Here is a 22,261-nt window from a genome sequence, read left to right as displayed (position 1 = left end):
AGATATTTGAGTCTCCGGCTTAAATTATTGGTGGTCCGGCGAAAGATGACCTAAATTAAGGGCTGTGATTTTCATTTAAGCTGGGTGTGTCGCTGTTATATTCACAGTCGTCTCTCTCTTGGCAAACCCTAGCTCTCACTCATACTGGTGATCATCGTCTTTGAAGAGCTTTCTCATCAATGACGTCATTGTAAGAACATCTCTAACGAATTCTATATTTAGAGAAAAATGAGATTTTAGAAGAAAAATTGTCTAATTTTGACTCCAACAGCTTCTTTATATTATTCTCTAAAATAGAGAAAGAGATAAAAGAGAATAAATGAATATCTATATTTACATGATTTAGCAAAAGTTTTGCATAATTAAATATTAAATACTACACTTTCTCCAATTACTCAAATTTCAATAACAACCAATCAAAAATCTTTCCAAACTTGCAAATAAAAATTATCAAATGACTTATGGTTATAAAAATAGGAATATATAAGATTTTATTCACTTGTAGAAAATGCATAAATATGTAAAATAAATAAACTATTAGAATTAGAGCATAAACTTTTTAGAGATTTTAAAGTTTATTTATCTATTTTAGAAAAAATAGGAAAAAAATGGTCGGAGATGCTCTTGAAAGAACAAAATTAAAGAGAAAATTGCTGAATGTCTAGGCGTACAACCTCAGCCTGACATGAACTTGTATATATACAGGTAAAATTACAAGTGTTCCCAAATAGGGATTACATCAGATAGATATTGACAAATACAATTAGAGTAGAACACAAAGACTAGTTGGAAACGATATTATGATGTCTAGTTCTACTAGATGAAGTATTGTTGTTGAGTTCTATTTGATAAGGACACCCATACTATTGCTTTGGTTTATCACTCCCCCGCAAGCTAAGTGGTCTGAGAAGAACATGAAACTTGTTTACTAGAAAATGAAACCGTGTAGAAGACAAGTCTTTTGTGAAAATGTCTGCAACTTGATCATCAGTAGCCACAAACTAAACCTGAAGCTCCTTCCGAATCACTTTCTCGGATACCATGAAAGAACAAAGTTAAAGATAAAATTGCTGAATGTTTAGGCGTACAACCTCAACCTGACATGAGCTTGTATATATACAGGTAGAATTACAAGTGTTCCCAAATAGGGATTACATCAGATAGATATTGACAAATACAATTAGAGTATAACACATAGACTAGTTGGAAACGATATTACGATGCCTAATTCTACTAGATGAAATATTGTTGCTGAGTTCTATTTGATAAAGACACACATACTGCTGCTTTGGTTTATCAGCTCTATCATATTCCTCTCTCCTCTTATTATAGCTAGCTAGACTGGTTTAAATAGTGCCATGTGGAATGACTCAATTCATTCATGAAGGTATTTGGCGGCCTTAAGATACGTCGTCGTCTGTATTTAATTGCAGAGCTGAAGCTTATCTTCAACATCATGATTAGCTAGGAGGTATAGTAGCTCGCCATCTCGATCTGCTTTTGCCTGCGTGGCCTCTTAAGGCTTCGCAAATCACATTTCTATTGGGAAGGCACGCCGTTTTATAAGTACGTAGCTTACACATTACCACTATAAAAAATTTAAAATATAAATTACCGAAGATTATGAATAAGTAATTATTAAATGTGTAATAATTTACACTATGAAAAAGTCAATATAAACGCTATTGATTCGTTAACTTTTCTTATGAAACTGCTTTAATATATTATCTAAGTTGTATGGAATTAGGTACGAGTATGCGGAAGCAAAACGTACGACAACATGGAAACATTGTTTTTTTTTTTCAATTTTTTTGAAAACGGATATGTTTTGGAAGCGTTGAAATAAAACAATATATATATATAAATTATACAAAATAAAATAAACATAATAATTTTTTTATAGTTTAAGTAACTTAAATTTCAAATAACTTAGTGTTCTACATTCGAAATAACACAAATATAATGTGAGATCTAAGTATCAAAAGAGATAGAGGGTCGGCAACAGAGTTCAAAAATTTATCAAAAATTATTATTTTATCAGAAACACGCGCTTCCAAAACTCTTTTGTATGAGAATGCGTTTCCGGTCATTTCCATCGCGGTTTCGTAGTGATTCCACTTTGGAAGCAGGAAACGTGTCTTTCCTTGCGGTTCCGTGCTGCATAGATATTATACACAAACAGTGAAGCAGACAAGCATGAGAAATTAGCATGCAACAAAACAAATGAAGGAGCGTATAGGTTGAGGTAATGTACATTGTTTTCAGAGGGAAACTGTAGAGTACATTCTCAAAAACAAAAACCAAAAAAAAAGAAAAAAAAGAAAAAAAAAGAGGGAATTGTAGAGTTGTGTAGGAGAAATTTGAATGACTTTGGGCTCTGAATAGCATTAGAAGTCCGAGGCCTGCCCATAAATTTGCCTTTGGCCCAGATTTAAAAGTCAACTTGGCGAAGATTTGGACAAATGGCCCTCTTATTCCGAGAAAAGCGGTTGCGATCGCTGACGACGGGGCATCGGCATTACGTCATTCACGACGCCACATCTTCCATCTCCCAAACTTACCCTCCCCACGCCACCACTATTTTCGTGAAACCCGACTCTCAAACCGCCTGGTCTGGGGGCATTTTGGGAATTATGCCCCAAAAACTAACCGCTCTCTCATGTTTTTCCTCCACCCTTGAGAGTCCAAGAGAAGCAGCTATGAAAAACGACGCAAGAAATTCCAACTGCACGCAAGGGGCTCATCTGAAGTTTCCGTTACTCTTAAAAAGGTTCTGATTTTACTCATACTTCATATTTGGTTCTCTCTATTTCGAATTTGGAAATGCTTGTTTAAGTTCTTCCATCATTACTGGAAGCTAATAAGGAATCCAAACTTTTGAGCTCGGAATCTGTAAGTGCCAGTTGGTTTTAGACTATAGTTAATCATGTAAATTGTTTTTGAGTTCGACTTGGTAGCTTAAATTTTTGTTCAGTTTAGCAACCAATTAGAGGGTGATCTGATTGTCCTTGGTCTATGAAGTCTTATGTAGAACTAGAAGCAGGAGTTTGCATCGGGAAACTGATCTATGAGTAGTTTGTGATAGTTAGATCTAGTTCTTATTGTTATGAAGCCAAAGAAAAGTACGTTACTAGTTGAAAGAAAATGGTGTTTGATATTTTTTCGGGTTGCAGATTGTTATTAGTTTCATTGAATTTTTGTTTCAAATTGTGAGGCTATATGAGTGATATGAACTGTTTCTTTGATCGAGACAGAGACATATAAACTGTTTCTTTATATTTGTGATAAATTCATGGAGAATTGAATTATATTCTGAATTGGTTACAGAGCAGAGTTCGATGAATTCCCAGTCTATTGGCCGCTGCCAGAGACCCAAAGGGAAGAGGATGAAGCTGGCCTTTCAGATTGGGTCCTTTTTGGCTGTATGCTTGTGGTTGTTGTACCAAGCAAATCAGTCTCACGATAGAGACTACAGTGGAAGTGTGCAGAATGAGGCTACTAAGGATCATGGTATAGGTATTTTGGGGCGTAGAGTGAATGCTGGTGGTTCAAGTCTCGGAGGAGAAAGCTTAAATGATGAAGTTCAAGGTGGTGGTGTTGATGGAGATGCTGACGAGAAGCACAAAGTAACTAATGATACTCATAAAGATCTTGGGAGACATGAAGGGAAAGAAAGTGAAGAGAAAACGGAACTGAAAGAAAAAGAGCTGAACAATGCTGATGATAATTCTGATATTGAAGTCAAAGCTAATAGTGAGGCAGTGGGATTGGAAGATGATTCATTGCAGGAAGGAATACAGGTGACAATATCTGATCAGGAAGGTGAGAAAGATGTGGCGAATACTAGCCACCATGAAGTTGAAGAGGATGAGGAGCAAATATCACATGTTAATCATGATGAGCTAGGACACGGAAGTGATGCACAGAAGGAGCCAGAGAAAAAGGACTTCAGTTCAACTGACAATGAGTTTCTAGTTCAACCTACCGAAAGGAAGAATGATTCTGCTCAGGATCACAATTCAATGGTAGATGGAGTCCATGCCTTTGATGATGAGACTGGTGTTTCTATAGACGGTAACGATATCATAGAATCAAGAGTGACAGAATCAAATGGTGATGGTGAAATCAGGTTGCATGAACATATGTATTCTACTTCAAACAGTCAAAGTGAAACCATCGAAAACACTCAAAGTGAAGTTGTTGTTGATAGAGAAGATAATGCTGATTTTGAAGCCAGAAGCAAAAATTCAGTACAAGATTTAGAACCTGAGTCAGAAACAAATTCTGAAACTAGTGTCCATGTATCAATAGTATGAGCGTAACTACACAAGGAGGCACTTCAGTTTCAGATCTTTAAGTGAAACAGAAGGTCACTGACATTATAACGTTATCCACGAGATGATGAAAAGGCCTAAAGATAGAAAGTGAGTCGTAGTCGTAAGTTTTTCTTTTCCTTGAATGATATTGTATAGTCTAATTTCAAATATATTGTAATGCAAGTTATAGAGATGAGTTGTTTTTGCTTAGATAATGGGAAAGGAGCAATCCTAATAGTACAAGTTCTGAGTGCTATTACACACATAAATGTTGGTTTTCAGTAAGAAGAGGAAATAGTTCAAATCTGTTACCATTAGATCTGCAATTTAATCATTTGTTCAAAACCAACTAATGAATTTTACTCTCTGACCTCGTCTATGTTTCTTTTTCAATGAAACCTGCATAATGCTGCATGTTTTTGCGGTTTTGCCAGAAAAACTTACCTCTTCAGTCTCGTTACATCCAACTATTTAACTAGAAGTTCTTTTCTGTTTAACACAAGAATGTGATGTTTTTGAGCAAGGAAACCGTTTACATCCAACATTATTAGTGTTGATCGATAAAAAAAAACATTATTAGTGTTGATATTATTGTTCGTCCTCTTTAGTCCTTTATTATAAAAATCATCACTTTCTTGAGTTTCTTCCCTCCGACATGAAGATCTTCAATGTCTATCACATGGAATTTGAGGCAATCTAGCACCGAATCTTATGAAGATACTTCACATTGTAAATGTGTCGAGTATATACTGTATCTGACATCAGGACATGATGTTCTTCCCAAATACATTTGTGTTTGTGTCCCTGTTTTACCCACCTTTGTTCAACCATGCAATTCATGTGGTGGACATGAGTTTCAAATTGGTGCATCTTCACTAGCTTATAATTTACCTTTATGATAAATTTAGTCGTCAGGATGTATATATCGATACATTAATGTACTGTAGATGTTACACTGTTACGTACATAGAGAAGGGTACAATCTCTATTTAAGCCCTCTTAGAAGAGATCGACATACTCGTACCCAAGCTTCTGCATGTTACCATCTCTCAGATCCTATACCCTTAATTTAACGACCAAAAGAAAGCTTTCAACGGAAGTATGGAACCTGCTACCCAAATGGCTCATGACCAGCAACAACCAAAATGGGAAGGCGTGGCTACGGCAGAGCTACTAGGCCCTAAAGCAGAACAAGTGTGGCCTTTTTTGGAGGACTTCTTCGGCCTGCACAAGTGGTTCCCAACCCTCACCACCTGCCTTCCTGTACATGGTATATCAGGACAACCAGGGTGCGTGCGCTACTGTGCCGGATTCAAGACTCCGGTTGATTGCGAAGGCGACCAGCCGGAGCCTAACTGGACGAAGCAGGAACTACTGTCCATAGACCCAAGCCAGATGACGTATAGCTACTCCATTGTAGATGGGAATGTTGGGTTCAACTCGTACATTTCGACTCTGAAAGTGGTGCCGAAGGAAGATGGGTGCAGCATTGAGTGGAAGTATGAGGTTGAGCCAGTGGAGGGTTGGACACTGAAGGATCTGGACGTGTTTATTGACACTGGCTTGCAAGTCATGGCTAGCAGAATGAAAGCTAGCCTCTCTCCTAAACTCGAAGTTTGAGCTTCTCAATATTAGTAATTAATTAGTATGCATCAATTTACTTCCATTGGGGTGTTTTTTTTTGGTTGAATAAGTCTACTGTTTGGTATGAGCAGTGGTTTTATACTTTCTTTTTAGAGCTCAAACCACATGTGATCTAGTACCTAGTTTGATCCATCAGCTATATATGTAAAATTCATGCATAATTTCTGTTGCCAGTTCCATTGAAGCTTAAGGGTGGTTTTGAGGTAATCTTGGTTAAGCTCAAACCCCTAACAATAGTTCCATCATTCCCCAGATCCAGACATTGAGTGGTATGCAATTATGCATAGTGAGATTACCTGCAGAAAACAGACATTAGAGTGCATAGGGTTGTGACTTGGTAATTACCATGACACAATTCGGTCATAAACAAACGATTGGGTGGTGGTTGATCGATTGGAAGACTAGGCGGGGAACGAAGACCTAACTGATGAATCAAAGACCAACACCCTTCGAGTCTCTATTTAGGGGAATTGGGGCTAAACAAGATCATGAGCTGAGGGATATCCACTATACCTGCCTTTTCGGTATATCAGATTAATTTGATATAAGTGATATACTGATATATGACATGAAACTAATAATATGTATTAGTTAAGGCATGGATGGATAACAGATATCAATTTTTTTTGCCTAATTATCATATTTCAATCATTCTCTAGCCGTCAGGCCCATCGAAAATAAAAACTGTACGTTCAAAGTGTTCATTTAGGTTTCTTAACTGCGTCTGTATACGGTACGTGTATATATACTTAAGCTGTACGGAATCGGATACGGGTATGTGGTTTCAAAATTTTTAGAAAGCGGGTACGTTTTGGAAACGCTGAAATTAAAAAATATATATATATATTATACAAAAAATAAATATAGTAACAAATTTTTAGTTTAAGTAACTCAAAATCTCAAATAACTTAAATAATTTGATGTTCAACATTCGAAATAATACAAATATTATGAGAGATCTAGGTATCAACAAGAGAGAAGGAGGGTCGGTGACTCGGCGGTAGGTCAAAAATATGTCGAAATAAGTCATTTGACTCGACGAATGTAGGTCTAGCTATTCATTTAAAAACTAAAAAAACATAAAAAATCTTTATTTTTTAGGAAACTCGCGCTTCCAAAACACATTTTTCTGGAAACACGTTTCCGGCACGTTACCGGACGTTTCCGGCGCGTTTCCGGGCGTTTCCGAGCATTTCCGGACATCGGAAGCGGGAAACGTGGGTGATATGACGTTTCCGTGCTTCCTAGATATATACACGTACTATAGCCTCATTCTAGTCTCGTAGAAGAGAAACATCCTTGAACCAAAGCTTCACTTGTTAGCTAGCTTTGTAATGGAACCTATAACCCAAATGATTCATGATAAGCCTCAGCTGAAATGGGAAGGTAAGGCTCGTGCGGAGCTACGAGGTCCAAAAGCAGAACAAGTGTGGCCTTTGCTGGAGGACTTCTTCAGCCTACACAAATGGTTGCCAGCCCTGCCCATTTGCCTTCCTGTGCAAGGGATATCTGGGCAGCCAGGCTGTGTGCGCTATTGCGCAGCCAACGCAGGAATCAAGACTCTCGGTGATCACGAATCTGACCAGCCGGAGCATGTGAACTGGTGTAAGCAGCAGCTACTGTCCATAGACCCAAGCTAGATGACCTTTAGCTATTCCATTATAGATGGTAATATTGGGTTAAACTCGTACATGTTGGAGAGGAGAGATCCCACATCTAAGAAGTGACAAAGAAAATAAAGCTTATAATTGGGTGGATAATACCCAATTGTACCGAGGCATTTTGTGATTAAAACCCAACACCTGTGAGGTGGCTAAGTTGAGACAATATCGGTACAGTTAGGTCCATGAGCCACGCTTGTCGCTGTTTAACATGATATCATAGCGGGTCCATCTCCAGTCGCGCCTCCAATATGTTGTGGGTCCGAGTTGGGTGTCACTTTGTCATGGGCCCAAGATGGGTGCCATTATTATGCCATCGGAGAGTTTCCGATTGGATTGTCACCAAGTGTCGTTGGTTACTGAACCTTGGTTTATTTCGTCCCAGTATGTGGGATGTTAATCTGTCACGTGCAGACCTAAAAATTAGGTTGCACGTGAGGGGGCGTGTTAGAGAGTAGAGATCCCACATCTAAGAAGTGATAAAGAAAATAAAGCTTATAAGTGTGTGTATAATACCCAATTGTACTGAGGCCTTTTGTGATTAAAACTTAACACCTGTGAGGTGGCTAAGTTAGGACAATATCGGTACAGTTAGTCCATGACCACGCTTGTCGCTGTTTAACAGTACATTGCAATCATGCAAGTGTTGCGCAAGGAAGATGGGTGCAGCATTGAGTGGAAGTATGAGGTTGAACCAATTGAGGGGTGGACATTGAAGGATCTGGACATACTTATTGGAACTGACTTGCAACTCATTGCTAGCAAAATGGAAGCTAGACTTAATCGATAAAAAGTTTGAGCTCTTAGTTGTGCCACCAAGGACATAGTTGCTTTGCAGCTCTATCTAGCTAAATTAGTAAAATTTGGGCTCTTTCAGTGTGTACATGTATCTCATAAGTTAAAACATGCTCCATGTAGCTTGCTTTACGTACTATATATATATATATAATGTGCGTGGTGTATATAATGTGAGATGAATATATAGTAATCAATATATTATTCCCTATTTCTATATATGTCGATTTGTTTATCACGATGGACAGTAGAAAAGCATAGAAATTTCATAACCAATAACCGAATGCTTGTAAAGTTCAGCCGGAAACTTGCAACAATGCAGAGCCTCCACCTGGAGATTAAGATATATATATGCAGTTGTTGGCATGGATTCCGAGTATACGTACTTTTAACCTTCCCGTCGTATTGTTCTTCAGTATATCGTGCCTGATCGAATGTTCGAAACGTTGCAGGATTCATGGACTGTTCGAAACGTTCACAGAAGATCGAGTATTCGAGTTACTGCCCGGCGCCCTTGCACTGACGCACACCACATGAAATGATCGAGGGATTTAATTAATTGCTGATTGCAATACCTTGAAGTAGGATGATGGTTGATCACTAGCTTGATCCATTCGAATTCGAACGTACAGTCGGCGGGGAAGTGGGGAATCAAGACCTAACTGAACCAAACACCAACATCGATCGATCCTTCGTCTATCTACTTAGGGCTAATCATGTCAGGAGCTGAAGGCTAGGATCCTCTATTTGTCTAGGGTCGATCGAAGACAGCGTTCTTCTCATATCACATGCATCGCCAAAGAAGTAATTAAGCTAGCTATACCTAACAGCTCCATTATTGTGCCTGCTATTCAGGCACATTAGATTCATTTAATTGGTTATACTGATATATGACATGAAACTAGGCATGGATATCAGACATCGATCAGGATTTTTTGGCCTAACTATAATATCGTTCAATGACCTTATGTCCTTATATATAAACATCCTGAAACAAATTAAACCTTCAATTGTTAGCTTTCTAATGGAACCTACTACTCATGGCTCATGATGACAAGCCTCAGAGAAAATGGGAAGGCGCGGGTCGTGCAGAGCTACGAGGTCCAAAAGCAGAACAAATGTGGCCTTTGCTGGAGGACTTTGGCCTACACAAGTGGTTGCCAACCTTCCCCAATTGCTTTCCTGTGCAGGGCGTATCGGGGCAGCCAGGCTGTGTGCGCTACTTAGAGGGAATCATGACCCCGGCTGATCGTGAAAGCAACAAACCGGAGCAGGTGAACTGGTGTAAGCAGCAGCTACTGTCCATAGACTCGAGCCAGATGACCTTCAGCTATTCCATTATAGATGGGAATATGGGTTTCAACTCGTACATTGCAACCATGCGAGTCTTGCCCGAGGAAGAGGGGTGGACACTGAAGGATCTGGACATGCTTAAAAGCACCGACTTCCAAGCCATGGCTAGCAGAATGGAAGCCAGCCTTAATCAACATTGAAGTCTGAACTCATTCGCGGTTCGATTCTGTTGGCCTGGACATAGCTACTTCTTTGCGATTCACTCAATGTGTCCTTAGCAACAAACTTATTAAACATGGATCCGATCCCAAATAAGTTCGTTGCTAAGGACATGACTATTTCTTTGCAACTCATTCAATGTGTATGTACTTTTGTAATAGCTCATTTAAGACGATTCGATCCATATGGGTAATTGTCACACCATCTATAATCCGCAAGCTCTGTGTACAGTGTATAGATATGTCCATGTTTGTTTCAATAAGTTGTTGAATAACATAATTAAGCTAATGTAGATCAATATTTACTCATCAATAAACGTAAAAAAAAAGAGTCGTTTGAGTAAACAAAGATCTAAACCGAACTGATGAAGTTCGATCATCTAAGTCCGATTACATTATTGTATTTCAATCGTGATCTTTATATAAAGAAATTTCGGAAACTGTTTATTTAACATGTATTTTTTTTTTTCTAAAATCAAATTTTAATTCCTTTTTCTGCTTGTTACCGTTAAAGCACTTGTCTCATAATTGAATATCGTATTTTTAGAAAGAAAAAAAAAACAGACAAAATATAGGGAGGCAGCTGGAGGATGAGACTTCCGGCGTGATTTGAAATTAAGAAGAGATCACACACGTGCCGCCCTGATTTCAAACCCAAACAAAAAGCCTTAAACCAAAACCCCCTTCTTCTTCTTCTTCTTCTTCTTCTTCTTCTTCTTCTTCTTCTTCTCTTCTCTCTGATTCACTGAACCCAAACCCAGACCCAGCCATGGAGGCCATACTCCGAGACGCCGTCCACCACAGCCTCCGCGATTTCCTCCACCGCAACGCCATTTTCCTCTGCGAGCGTCTCTGCGCCGAGTTCCCCTCCGAGGTTCGTCACCTCCTCCTCCTCCTCCTCCTCCGTCTCCGCCGCCTCTGTTTTACTTCACCTCTCCGTTTCTTTTCGCTCTCAAAACCCTAGGAAATTCGGACGGAGATGGAGAATATTCGAATTTGATTTGCTCTAGTTTTTTTTTCCGAGTGTTGACTAGACTGCGGAATTCAGTGTTTCCAATTGAGACACCTAGGGTTTCATCGGCTTAGATTTCAATTCGATTTTAGTTTTCGCTGTGTTCATGTTCTTCGTTTCACTTTGGAAATGTTCGATTGGAGAATAGTTACTAATGGTTTGTTGTTAATTTGAAATGAATTTTTCATGTGATTTTTCGGGCGTAGACTGTTTTCGGAGCAATTCGTTACTAGAGTGATGTATTTGACTATATACATACTTGTTCTATAGATTTGAGCTGTTTATTTTGGAGAAATGTGCTTGTGAAATGTTCATTATATGAGACGAGGCGGTATCGTGTTGTTTTTATAGCTTGCTGGTTGTTTATGGAGTCACTGACGACGTGTTATTGCAGACGAATTTGCAATTGTTGGCTGGATGCTACTTGCATAGTAATCAAGCTTATGCAGCGTACCATATTTTAAAGGGTAAGAAATACCAGTGCATGCATTCAGTGTATACATTTGACCATTGTGTCGTATTTTTATTGTTTTAATTCATTGTTATCATTTTAGCATATCTCAGCTTCTTTCTGTTGATTTTTGTGAAGGTACACAAGTGGCTCAATCCCGCTATTTGTTTGCAATGTCGTGCTATCAGATGAATCTTCTCCATGAAGCAGAAGCAGCATTGTCCCCTGCTAATGAGCCTAGTGCAGAGGTACTTGCGGCTGTATTTCTTGGCAATCTTGATGTAAAAAAATAAATGCACTTGATTGCAAGCTTCTTTGACAATTGATTGAAATGAGGGAGATATTGACCAAAGGAACTAACCCTTTAGGCATTATGTATTTAGGTGCTAGTCTTGCATCTTTCATTTCTTCAGTTGTTACCTTGTTCATATGCTCTAATTATTTCTTTATGCAGGTTCCAAATGGCGCAGCTGGTCATTACCTTCTTGGGCTTATTTATAGGTCTGTCTTCTTTTGAATCAAATTTATAGGGGATATTTTAACTTTGTCAAAGACATGTGATCCTTGGGCTAATTCAGGCTTGTATATTGTTTATCCTTTTGTTGTTGGCCAGAATATCTCTGTCTGGAAATTCTTCAGATTTTCAATAGTATCTTCTACTGGGATGTTCTCTTGTGATAGTTCGTTTTCTGTACCGATCTGTGTTCTAGTACCACAGATGTCCTCTTTAGCTTAGCCATAGCCCCACATTGACCTAGCACTTGAATGCATGCGAAATAACTCATTGGCCTACTGTCACCTAAGTTTCAAGACATATATTCTATTTCATGTACCTCAATAGCTATTCTGTCCTTACATTTTTTTAATGTCCAATTTCTTTTGTACGTTGACATATTTTATGTATGTACATGTCTCTAATATCATTGGTTATTGGTTGTTTTATTCTAGGTATACTGATAGAAGGAAAAGTGCCATTCAGCACTTTAAACAAGCTTTGACTATAGACCCTTTAATGTGGGCTGCGTATGAAGAGCTCTGTGTGCTAGGTCAGTAAATTTTATTGCAAGTAATTTGTATTGATCCACATGTCTTTCCAATATTATTAATGGAAAGACCTTATGTTCAGATCTAAAGGTTTTATCATTTCTTTATTTCAGGTTCTGCTGAAGAAGCAGCTGTGGTTTTTGGGGAAGCTGCTTCTGTTACCATACAAAAACAGTACTTGCATCATGGATTAGCTTCTCAAAGTTTGCTGACGACAAACGATGATTGCAATTTAGTTTATGGAAGGAACTTTAGCTTTGAAGATGTTAGTCCAAGACAATTGAAACTTGTCCAAGGCAGTAATACAAGAGATAGTTTTGGAAATTCGCATGTTATAGGAGTTTCTGGTCAGCCTACAAACGGAAGTTCTAACATATCTTTCTATAACACTCCTTCGCCAATGCCTATGCAGGTATATATATATTTTCTCTTCATATGTTTTCGGAAGTCTTCTCCCATGTTGGTGCATCTATTTTCTTCCACATTCTACTCAATTTTATGAGTAAAAGTTTTAGTAGTGTTTCTATTCTGGCTTGTTATGGGAAGAGGAGACTTAATATTGCCTTCCAATATTTGTAATTCATATGTATACTAAAGTCAAAATTACTTAAATATTTCAAAATTACACAAAAAAATCACCCATGTCATTTTCACTGTTGCATCCTCGTTGCTCTAAGTTTCGCTGTATGCAGTTGTCCGGTACCGCTCCCCCGCCGGTGTGCAGAGCCCCTCCGGTGTACCTTAGCTCTGGTACTGATAGCTCTCCTAGGTCAACGATAAGCTCTACCATTCAATCTGGGAGAAGAAAATTTGTTGATGAAGGAAAACTTCGAAAGGTAGCTAACAATGAGTCAGCTATTCGATTGGTATGAAGAATCATATTCTTTGCTTCCATACTTTCTTGTTTGTTAGCATATATCAACTGCTCAAGTTTATGTAAAGTAGCGGTCTAGTTTCATTGCATATCTATAATCATGTATCTTCAATATTCTGAACCACACATAAAAAGTTTCTTTGAGTCACTGGTGATAAAATTCAACTGTTGGTTTTCTGATGAAAGGAAATTTGTGTCGCTTGTTATCATGATATCCTGCCTTTGATTTGGTTTAACTGGGCTGGTTTCAGACTTTAACCTTTGAAAACCATTATGTCATATTTCTTTGTTTACTTGCACTTGGTTGTTTTCTACACTTTATGCTTTTCTTGTTTTCTTGCTTCATTCGGGCCTAGACAGAGGTCATTTTTATTGTTGGTGGTGTTACTTTCTCTTAAGCCTGATTGCAACATTCGTTTACATTCTCACGTTGATTCCTTAACATTCTTAAGTCAATGACTATTTGTCCTCTTTTCAGATTTCAAGTAGATTATCTTTTGATTCTGGCAACAGAAGGAGCAATAGACTTGCTGCTGAAGCAGCTGCTAACACCAATGCAAGTGTGTCCATGGCAGCTGGAAATGGAACTACAAATTCTTCTAAAATTGGAAGTTCTAAGTTGGGCTCTGTAGCACGCTCTTTGGCAAGTCGTAAGGGTCAGCCATGGGCCAATGAAAACCTTGATGAAGGTATTGCAATGTCTTGTTTCTCAATTACTTGCTAAAAATGAACTAAACTAGCATATGTATATGAGCAGGGAGAAAAAAAACCTTTTCTTAACCATTGTAATTATTTACTTGCTGAAAGTGAACTAAACTAGCATGTGTATACGAGCGGGAGAAAAACGTTTTCTTAGTTATTGTACTTACTCGGTTAGTCCTTCTTTCATTTTTGGAGAAACAACTGAACTTCTGTATATTATAGTAATTGCATTTGATAAAGCTTTGCTTCCTATTAAATGCTTTTTAACCTAAATATCAATTCGATCTGGGATTTTGGAAACTGCGCATGCCAGTAATGCTGTTTCTTCAATAGATAAGTTCCTAGAATGAGATAGGTTTAAATAAGTTGCCAGGCTAATACAACTCATGCTCCCTTTACTCGTATTCTGTTTAATGGCCTTTCAGCTAATAGTGGTGAAATCTAACTTGGTCTTATCTAGGCGTACGGAATGAGGCATTCGATGATTCCCGTTCAAATACAGCATCCATCTCTGGTTTTACTCCTACTAGTGAAACCAGATATCTTGAACAAGATGGAGCTACGCTGTCAGTTGGTGGAGGTATTATGAATGCTTCAAAAGTTATGAGCGGTGCTTCAGAATTATTGAACCTGTTGAGAATTCTTGGGGAAGGTTATAGGCTTTCATGCATGTACAAGTGCCAGGTACTACTTGGCCATTACAAGTATATCCGAGTCTAATATTCTAATTCCTGGGTTTAGGTTTGATTGTTTAATTATGCTGTTTTGCACAGGACGCACTAGATGCCTTTCTGAAACTTTCATACAAGCATTACAATACAAGCTGGGTACTCTGCCAGGTAGTTTCTGCCATTCTGGGATAGATTTCTATATCATCTCCAACTTTGACGAGAGTAACAACCTTGTACAGATGCATTGGATGTTTTTATATATATAATAGGATTTTCATCCGCACCATTTTCAGCTGTCAGTTGTCTACATTTAGTGATATCATTGAAATTTATTAATCATAGATTCCATCAACAACATCTTCAGTTGTTTGTCTGATATCTATTCCCCTATTAAGATGTTTATTTCCTCTTTTGTCAAAGTTTAGCTAAATTTGATATCATAGTAATCAGTGTAAATGAGGCTGCAGTAACTGTAGTTGATGCCTCTACTCTTCCTTGTACTTAATTATATAAGCCTATTTCACGATACATGTTAATACCTGTGTATAACTTACTAATCTGGCATTCTTCAATTGCAGGTTGGAAAAGCTTATTCTGAATTGCTAGATTATTTTGAAGCTGATAGGGCCTTCAGTCGGGCTAGGCAGGCATCACCTTACAGTTTAGAAGGAATGGATATATATTCCACAGTTCTTTATGTGAGTCCCATTGATGTACATGAAACTCTTTGTATGCTGCCTTTTCAGCTTCCTATTTTCGACAAATGGCATTTGGTTTTCACTTTTCAGAGTATGTTGAGTTTACATCATCAGTTTGGTTGCTCCAGCTAATCTGACTAATATAGCGTTGTTGTCACCAAGTTGTTAAGCTGCTCCCTTTGTTCACTGTAATGTTAATAACTTGGAAGGAATGGAATACTGTTTTATGTGAGTTCCCATTTCAAAGCCTCAACTTAAAACAGTAACATTTCCCCCCGTTAGATGAATGATTTTGTGTTTTTCAAAGGGTATGTTGGAGACATTAGATACTCAAGTTACTCCACACAGTCATTGTGGATAATGCTTCTTACTTAGCTATCTTCATGCTGTTTAGATTTTGGTCTATACTTTAATATTTACAGATGTTCTGCTTATAGTCCACACTCCCTATTCCCCCCACCCCCCCCCCCCTTCCAAATAGCTATTTCAATCTTTACTCACGACCTTGTTAGTCACAGCTTCTATCTGTACAACCAGGTATTTAGTTGCTTTACTGAATATATTCCAATTTTTTTTGCAGCTTTTGAACGAAGATATGAAGTTAAGTTACTTGGCACAAGAGCTCTTATCAACTGATCGCTTAGCTCCTCAGTCTTGGTAGATAAATCTAGCTCTCACAAAGCATTTTATTTTTAATTTTGTTTCATAATAATCTGTCATTAGCTTTTGAGACCGAATTACATTTTCACCATTTAACTTATCTTGTTGACTGGCTTGTAGGTGTGCAATGGGAAATTGCTATAGCTTGCAGAAAGATCATGAAACTGCTCTGAAGAATTTCCAGCGAGCTGTTCAACTTAATTCAAAATTCACATATGCACATACCCTTTGTGGTCATGAGTATGAGACACACCCTTTCTTCCTTTCGGTATCTGATGTACGAAATGAAATTTTTCGTAGTTATTTTATTTCCTGATGGTTTTGACCTTGTTCTAGATATGTAGCCCTAGATGATTTTGAGAATGGAATGAAGAGCTATCAGAGTGCACTTCGTCTAGACGCAAGGCATTATAATTCCTGGTTTGGGCTTGGAATGATATATTTTCGGCAAGAGAAGTTTGAGTTTGCAGAGCATCACTTCCGGATGGCTAACCAAATTAATCCGTGTTCCTCTGTTATTGCGTCTAATCTCGGCACAGCATTGCATGCTTTACAGGTTCCGTTGACTATATAAGTTGTAAAATTTTATTTCAAGAAGTTTTACTTTAATCTACGGAATAGTTAATCTTATAACTGAAATTGTGTTCCTATATGGCAGAGAAGTGATGAAGCTTTAGCAATAATGGAGAAGGCTATCAGAGCAGATGAGAAGAATCCTGTCCCCATGTATCATAAGGCTAATATATTAATGAGCTTAGAGAAGTTTGATGAAGCTTTAGCAGTCTTGGAGGAGCTTAATGAATACTCTCCTCGTGAAAGTAGTGTGCATGCTTTGATGGGCAGGATTTATAAGCGGCGAAACATGCACGACAAAGCAATGCTTCATTTTGGCATTGCATTGGATTTGAAACCATCTACAGCTGATGTCACTGCCATTAAGGTGATTCCATAATCTGTTGGCCTTACTGATTGCATTTTCAGTTACAGTTGGTAATTATATGACCTGCAACATAGAAAATTTCACACACAGAATTAAGCGTTTTTGCTCATCCTTATCTCCTGATTTTGCACAGGCTGCCATTGAGAGGTTACTTGTACCAGATGAATTAGAAGACAGCTTGTAGATCCACTTGCAAGAAAAGTGAACATGGTGTAAATTATTCGGCTTAAAAAGATCGGCCGCAATTAGGTGGTTAGCTGGGGCTTTGACTGACTTGGATCGCAAAGCCCAAGCTCCGGCTATTTCCCAGTTAGACCAAGCACAACATGCGGTCTGTAGATTGTAAAAAATGACCTCAGTTTTGTAGGTGAATCACATACTGAAAGACATGATTTGACAACATGACTAATATGCTTACGGCTAATTTGTATCATGATCTTGATGAGATGCTTGTATGTTTTACGGCCAAATCAGAAGTTGTCCATAATCATAATTTGCTTTGTTCTTTGAAATAAATTGTTCAAATCCCTATCTATAACGGGTCTTGTATTTCATGTGATCACATTTATTCTCTACAAACTATATAACCTTTAAACCTTACTTTGGGAAAAGGAAAAAAGAATAAAAAAGCAGGACGGGGCCGCACTTGAAACCCAAAAGCAAGGTTCTCTTGTTCATCTTCCTCGTTTTATATTGTTGGCCGAGATATGTCATACATAACTTGGAAGAATCTTCCTAACTTGTTTATGATGGTTGGTTTTTCTACCAATCTGAATCGTCTTTTTTTTTTTTCTCAAGTTTCACAACATAGATTCTATTATATCTTAGTTTAATACAGTTGATATGTCCATTTTTGAAGTTTGATATGCATATTCCCCTGATAGTGCTTGTTTTGTTCTTGCTTCACCGCTTGTTTTGGAGTATAGGACTTGCACATTTTCAGACTTTCAAACAGATTATCTTTTGATTCTACCGAAGGAGCACTAGACCTGCTGCTGAAGCACACTCCTGTTTTGACAATTTGGCTAAATCTTAGTAGTACTTGTAAATGACGCTGAATTAATCTGTATTTGATGTATTCTCTCATATCTGTACTCTTTCTTGTACGTACTTATCTATTCTGCATATTTCACAATACATTTTCAGTTTCCTAATTAAGCTCCATCTAATCTGGCTGATATAGTGTTGTTGCCACCAAGCATCATTGTTAATTTGTTAAGATGCTGATCAGTTTGTTCTCTGTAATGATAATAGCTTTATATATAGCTTAGAGATGTTTTGCTCTTAGTCCACACTCCCTGTATTTGCCCCCTCTCAAATAGTACGTTATCTCAATTGTTACTCATGAGTTTGTTAGTTACTGCATGTATCTGTACAATTTGATCAGTGAGCTAGCAGCAAGCTGAGTTAACTAGCTAGAAGAAGAGTCCGTTAAAAGATGGAAGGACCCAGTGGGGCATGTAATTGTTCCAGTAGCGCTCATCTTCAGATGAGTAAAGCTCTGTCATGACTTTGCTATCTAAATTGTACACACCCATTTCACACATTCTGGGCGTCTTCCGAGGGCAGGTGGTTTTCAATCTTCTGATGTCATTACTAGTGTGGTATATAGAATTCGGCTGACATCCAGGAAATTTTGAAGCCGATACGCATATTGATTGACCGCCGGCCAAAAATATAGCCTCATCACCAATGTCTTCCATCTCTAACATTTTAAATGTGAATTCATCTTCCACAATTTTGTAAACCCTGAATCTTTCGATAAACGACCACCCACCGCCGTCGATTTTCTCATTAGTTTTCCGAACACACAACAGGTCTCCCTTGGTTGATTCCACAAGATAAGATTTAGCTAATTGACTCCATTGTTTTCTATCAGGTTGTCTAAGGATCCTTTCTGGAGGACTACTACCGGTGTAACTAACAGCAGCTTTCATCATCGTCGCTCCAGGGTCGTCAATGGCATATATTTGGCTTCTATAAAATATAGCACTGGAATACATACGGTTGCCGGAGACTCGTGGAGACTTAAACTAATCCCAATCCTTTTTCCCTCGTTTAAACAAAGCTAGCGGCAGATAAAAATTGCAGAATGCTAAGATTACATAGTTTTCCGGGTGCAAATAGGGATCGTCGGACAAGAGCACATAGGGGACTATGAATCTGCTGTAATTTTCATCAAGTTTTACGAAGCTGTACTTTAAAGGAGGAAGATGAATTACATCTGTTCCTTCTCTGGAAGGGTTTCGCAGAGTAATTTGATAAGTGGCTACTACTACTTCATGTCCGCAAGGGCTTTTTCTCAGATCAGATATCCATATTTCCTCTAGAGATCTGTCAATAGTGGCCAGCCAACCAAAGTTAGAGCTATAACACTTGTCATTATAAGGAACTGGTACCCGAATGTGGTCGTAAATTCTTCTTTCTGAAACGCTGTACAGTTTTTGCTCGCCTTCAGTTCCAGTAGGAATCATGAGCATGGGAAGTGGTATTCCCTGCTTAGTCCAACGTTGCGTCGTATCGTTATAATATTTTGCAACATCGCCCCATTCCATTGACACCCTTGCAAAGCGTACATGATCAACGGGATCCAACAACTTGTCCAAAATACAGAACACGGCATCTCTAGGAAGACTAGTCCATTTTACGACTATATCTGAATCTGTTGATAATGGCAGCAATGGTGGAGAGTTGTCAACTTCCTTCAAATCGTGGACGAGTTCCTCCAACCTCGGTCTTTTCTTTCTAAGGTCCTTAAAATAAGTTTCTTCTCTTTCTTGACTAAAAACGTTTCCGTTGGCACCGGTATCATGCGGACTGGACGAATCCCTATTATACATATCACTATCATATCCTCTCTTATGCTTTCTGTGTCGAGGTGTATGATGATCGTGATCATCATGATCTCTATGATCATATCTATTGCCTCGCCTTACCCTCCTGTACTTGTCTCTGTGCATATCTCTATCCCTATTAATATCAATATCATCTGCTTTTACCTGTCTTCTATGCTTTCTGTTTTGAAGTGTACGACCATCATGATCTCTATGATCATATTGATGGCTTCGCCTTACCCTCCTGTACTTGCATCTATCCCTATGAATATCGCTATCATCTTCTTTATCCTGTCTTCTATGATTTCTGTATCGAAATGTATGATCCATATGGCTTCGCCTCACCCTCTTGTTCCTGCTGCCTCTCTTTATATCTCTATCATTGATCTCCATTGAGATCGGTTGTCCTCCAAGTCGTCCTTTGCCCTTACCACACAATGTTGTGAGTACGATCGAGCCTAATATTCATAAGGCAGCACGGTTGCCCGCCCGATTGAGGTCATATATATAGGTTCATAAATCATAATGAGAGTTTGTCTATATACTAATTCATCCAGGAAAAGGTTGTCAGATTTCTACTTCATCTAGGAGAAGGAGGTAATTAAAAAAATTCTGCCTGTGATTTAAGTTTCTGGTTTTTATCTAGAGAGAGAGAGAGAGAGGCTTTCGGGCCACGTCATCAACGGATCGAGGAGAGGGTAGAAAGCTTGAAGAGACGGATATTTTTTAGCTTTACGACTATGTGGCGCCCAAAACGGTAGAGAACTGTACGTATATATGGGGCCTGAAGCTCCAAATACTAGTATGTTACGTATATATAATATGGAAATATTTTACCACCATAATATGAAGTCAGATTCGGCGTCACAATCTCACGTGACATGCCACATCACATTGTCATGTCAGCAATTACAATAATCACAAATGTCATTTTTAAATAAAAATACAATTTTATCCTTGTTAATCTAATAACTTTAGATTATTATAAAAAAATTGTAGTTCTTAATTTTTTTTTCAAAATGTAATTAAAAAAATGATATATACAAAGTATGTTTGAAATATATAGATATATATGTGTGTGTGCGCGCGCAGACGATATATATATATATGTGTGTGGATGGGTGCCTATATGGTAATTGTATTAATTAAATATAGTCATTAATTAATTGTAAATGTAAATTAATTAAATAAGAAAGTCATGAATCTTGACATATTTGTCACTATAAAGATTACAATCGACATAATTGTATTAAATATGGTATTAATTAAGATATTTATATTCTAGGAAAAATAACATTTGTTACTTTACATATCCCCTTAAATCGATTATACCTGAACAAAAGAATATTCCATTTAAAAAAAAAACCCAAAAGAATCTTACCAAAAGTTTTCATCTAAATATAAATGTTGTAGTTACCTTAAATTGTCTAAAATTTAAAAATAAATATATTTTGTGCATATATATATATATATATATTTCGCACATGCACACACATATTTCAAGCATATTTTCACAAATTTCAATTTTTTAAATTATATTTTAAAAGTATTATTGTGATGAAAAACAAGAAATGATAAAAAAGAACAACAAATATTTTTATAATAAATTTAGAACCGTTGGATTAACAAGAATATGATTGTCTTTTTATTTAAAATGACATTTTTATATAATTTTAATTGTTGATGTGACAATGTGACGTAGCATGCCATATAAGATTGCGGCGCCAAATTTAGCATTGTTTTTATTGATCTTTAGCATCATGCATGTTAATAATATTTATATGATGTATATATTTCTTGTTATATAGATACGTACGTACGACTGAGTAATTATGTTATATCATTTAAGTTCTCTATTGTTGTAAGGCTTGTGACTCAAGTAACTATATACCGGTTGGTCAATTATCAATGTTTTATAAAGTGGTGTTTGCCGCTTACTCCAACGTTGCATCGTACACGTTTGTGATATTCCGCAACAGCACCCCATTCCTTCCTTTGACACCAAATATAGCAAAGCGAACAGATCAATCAATGAGCTCCAACAACTTATCCATAAAATACAGGACACGGCCTCTCTTGGAAGACTTGTCGAATATTGTACGAGTAAATTTGAATCTGTTGATTATGGTAGCAATGGTGGAGAGGTCATCTTCTATATCGATCTTTGAATCATGGATAGGCTCCTCCAACTTCGCTCTTCTCTTTCTGAGGTCCTTGGAAGCATTACATATCACTTTCTGGAGTAAATTTTTTTTTCTGTTGGCGCCATTATTACGATGCTGCCGCACGTCCTGTTTTCTCATGAATGTTACTATCATTTTCCTTAACCCGTCTCTCATGATTTCTGGCTCGATGTGGGCGATGATGATTACCATGACCCTATCGATGGCTTCGCTTCTCGATCTGTGCATGCATATCTCTGTTCTCGTCATACATAATGTCAATTGA

At 37.7% G+C, this 22,261-nt stretch overlaps 3 protein-coding genes and 2 pseudogenes across 5 annotated transcripts; all 5 read left to right on the top strand.

Moving 5' to 3' along the window:
- The first annotated feature begins 2,690 nt into the window (after positions 1-2,690).
- Positions 2,691-4,579, top strand: LOC126795159 (uncharacterized). Of its 2 annotated transcripts, none has more exons than XM_050521993.1 (2): positions 2,691-2,770; positions 3,328-4,579. In XM_050521993.1, exon 2 carries the CDS (start codon positions 3,339-3,341, stop codon positions 4,314-4,316), a length of 978 nt encoding a protein of 325 aa, XP_050377950.1. In that variant the 5' UTR covers positions 2,691-2,770; positions 3,328-3,338; the 3' UTR covers positions 4,317-4,579. The 2 variants fall into 2 exon arrangements, with proteins under 2 accessions (XP_050377950.1, XP_050377958.1); XM_050522001.1 differs by lacking the exon at positions 2,691-2,770 and adding an exon at positions 2,805-2,892.
- An 838-nt stretch (positions 4,580-5,417) lies between these two features.
- LOC126797375 (lachrymatory-factor synthase-like) lies at positions 5,418-6,035 on the top strand. Its single transcript, XM_050524016.1, has one exon. The coding sequence runs from the start codon at positions 5,418-5,420 to the stop codon at positions 5,934-5,936; it is 519 nt and encodes a 172-aa protein (XP_050379973.1). The 3' UTR covers positions 5,937-6,035.
- A 1,259-nt stretch (positions 6,036-7,294) lies between these two features.
- Positions 7,295-8,420, top strand: LOC126797476 (lachrymatory-factor synthase-like; annotated as a pseudogene).
- Positions 8,421-9,440: 1,020 nt separating this feature from the next.
- LOC126793435 (lachrymatory-factor synthase-like) lies at positions 9,441-9,909 on the top strand (annotated as a pseudogene).
- Positions 9,910-10,643: 734 nt separating this feature from the next.
- On the top strand, positions 10,644-17,499 carry LOC126791075 (cell division cycle protein 27 homolog B). 2 transcript variants are annotated; one of them, XM_050517584.1, is made up of 16 exons: positions 10,644-10,801; positions 11,334-11,406; positions 11,529-11,638; positions 11,845-11,891; positions 12,339-12,436; positions 12,548-12,846; positions 13,127-13,270; positions 13,787-13,997; positions 14,471-14,694; positions 14,784-14,849; positions 15,260-15,379; positions 15,960-16,036; positions 16,160-16,279; positions 16,376-16,595; positions 16,698-16,979; positions 17,113-17,499. In XM_050517584.1, the coding sequence occupies exons 1-16, from the start codon at positions 10,697-10,699 to the stop codon at positions 17,161-17,163; spliced, it is 2,247 nt and encodes a 748-aa protein (XP_050373541.1). In that variant the 5' UTR covers positions 10,644-10,696; the 3' UTR covers positions 17,164-17,499. The 2 variants fall into 2 exon arrangements, with proteins under 2 accessions (XP_050373541.1, XP_050373469.1); XM_050517512.1 differs by having other exon boundaries at positions 13,127-13,300.
- Positions 17,500-22,261: the final 4,762 nt, after the last annotated feature.

The sequence above is a fragment of the Argentina anserina genome, chromosome 1 (assembly GCF_933775445.1).
Source record: "Argentina anserina chromosome 1, drPotAnse1.1, whole genome shotgun sequence".
NCBI lineage: Eukaryota > Viridiplantae > Streptophyta > Magnoliopsida > Rosales > Rosaceae > Argentina > Argentina anserina.
The sequence above is the reverse complement of the archived record's forward strand: the minus strand, read 5'-3'. Positions and strand labels throughout refer to the sequence as shown.

Excerpts from the sequence above, each read along its gene's own strand:
- LOC126795159 (XM_050521993.1), top strand. The coding sequence starts at position 3,339 with ATGAATTCCCAGTCTATTGGCCGCTGCCAGAGACCCAAAGGGAAGAGG.
- LOC126797375 (XM_050524016.1), top strand. The coding sequence starts at position 5,418 with ATGGAACCTGCTACCCAAATGGCTCATGACCAGCAACAACCAAAATGG.
- LOC126791075 (XM_050517512.1), top strand. The coding sequence starts at position 10,697 with ATGGAGGCCATACTCCGAGACGCCGTCCACCACAGCCTCCGCGATTTC. Across the intron at positions 12,437-12,547 it reads TGAAGAGCTCTGTGTGCTAG|GTTCTGCTGAAGAAGCAGCT; the intron begins GTCAGTAAATTT and ends TCTTTATTTCAG. Across the intron at positions 16,596-16,697 it reads CAGCATTGCATGCTTTACAG|AGAAGTGATGAAGCTTTAGC; the intron begins GTTCCGTTGACT and ends CCTATATGGCAG.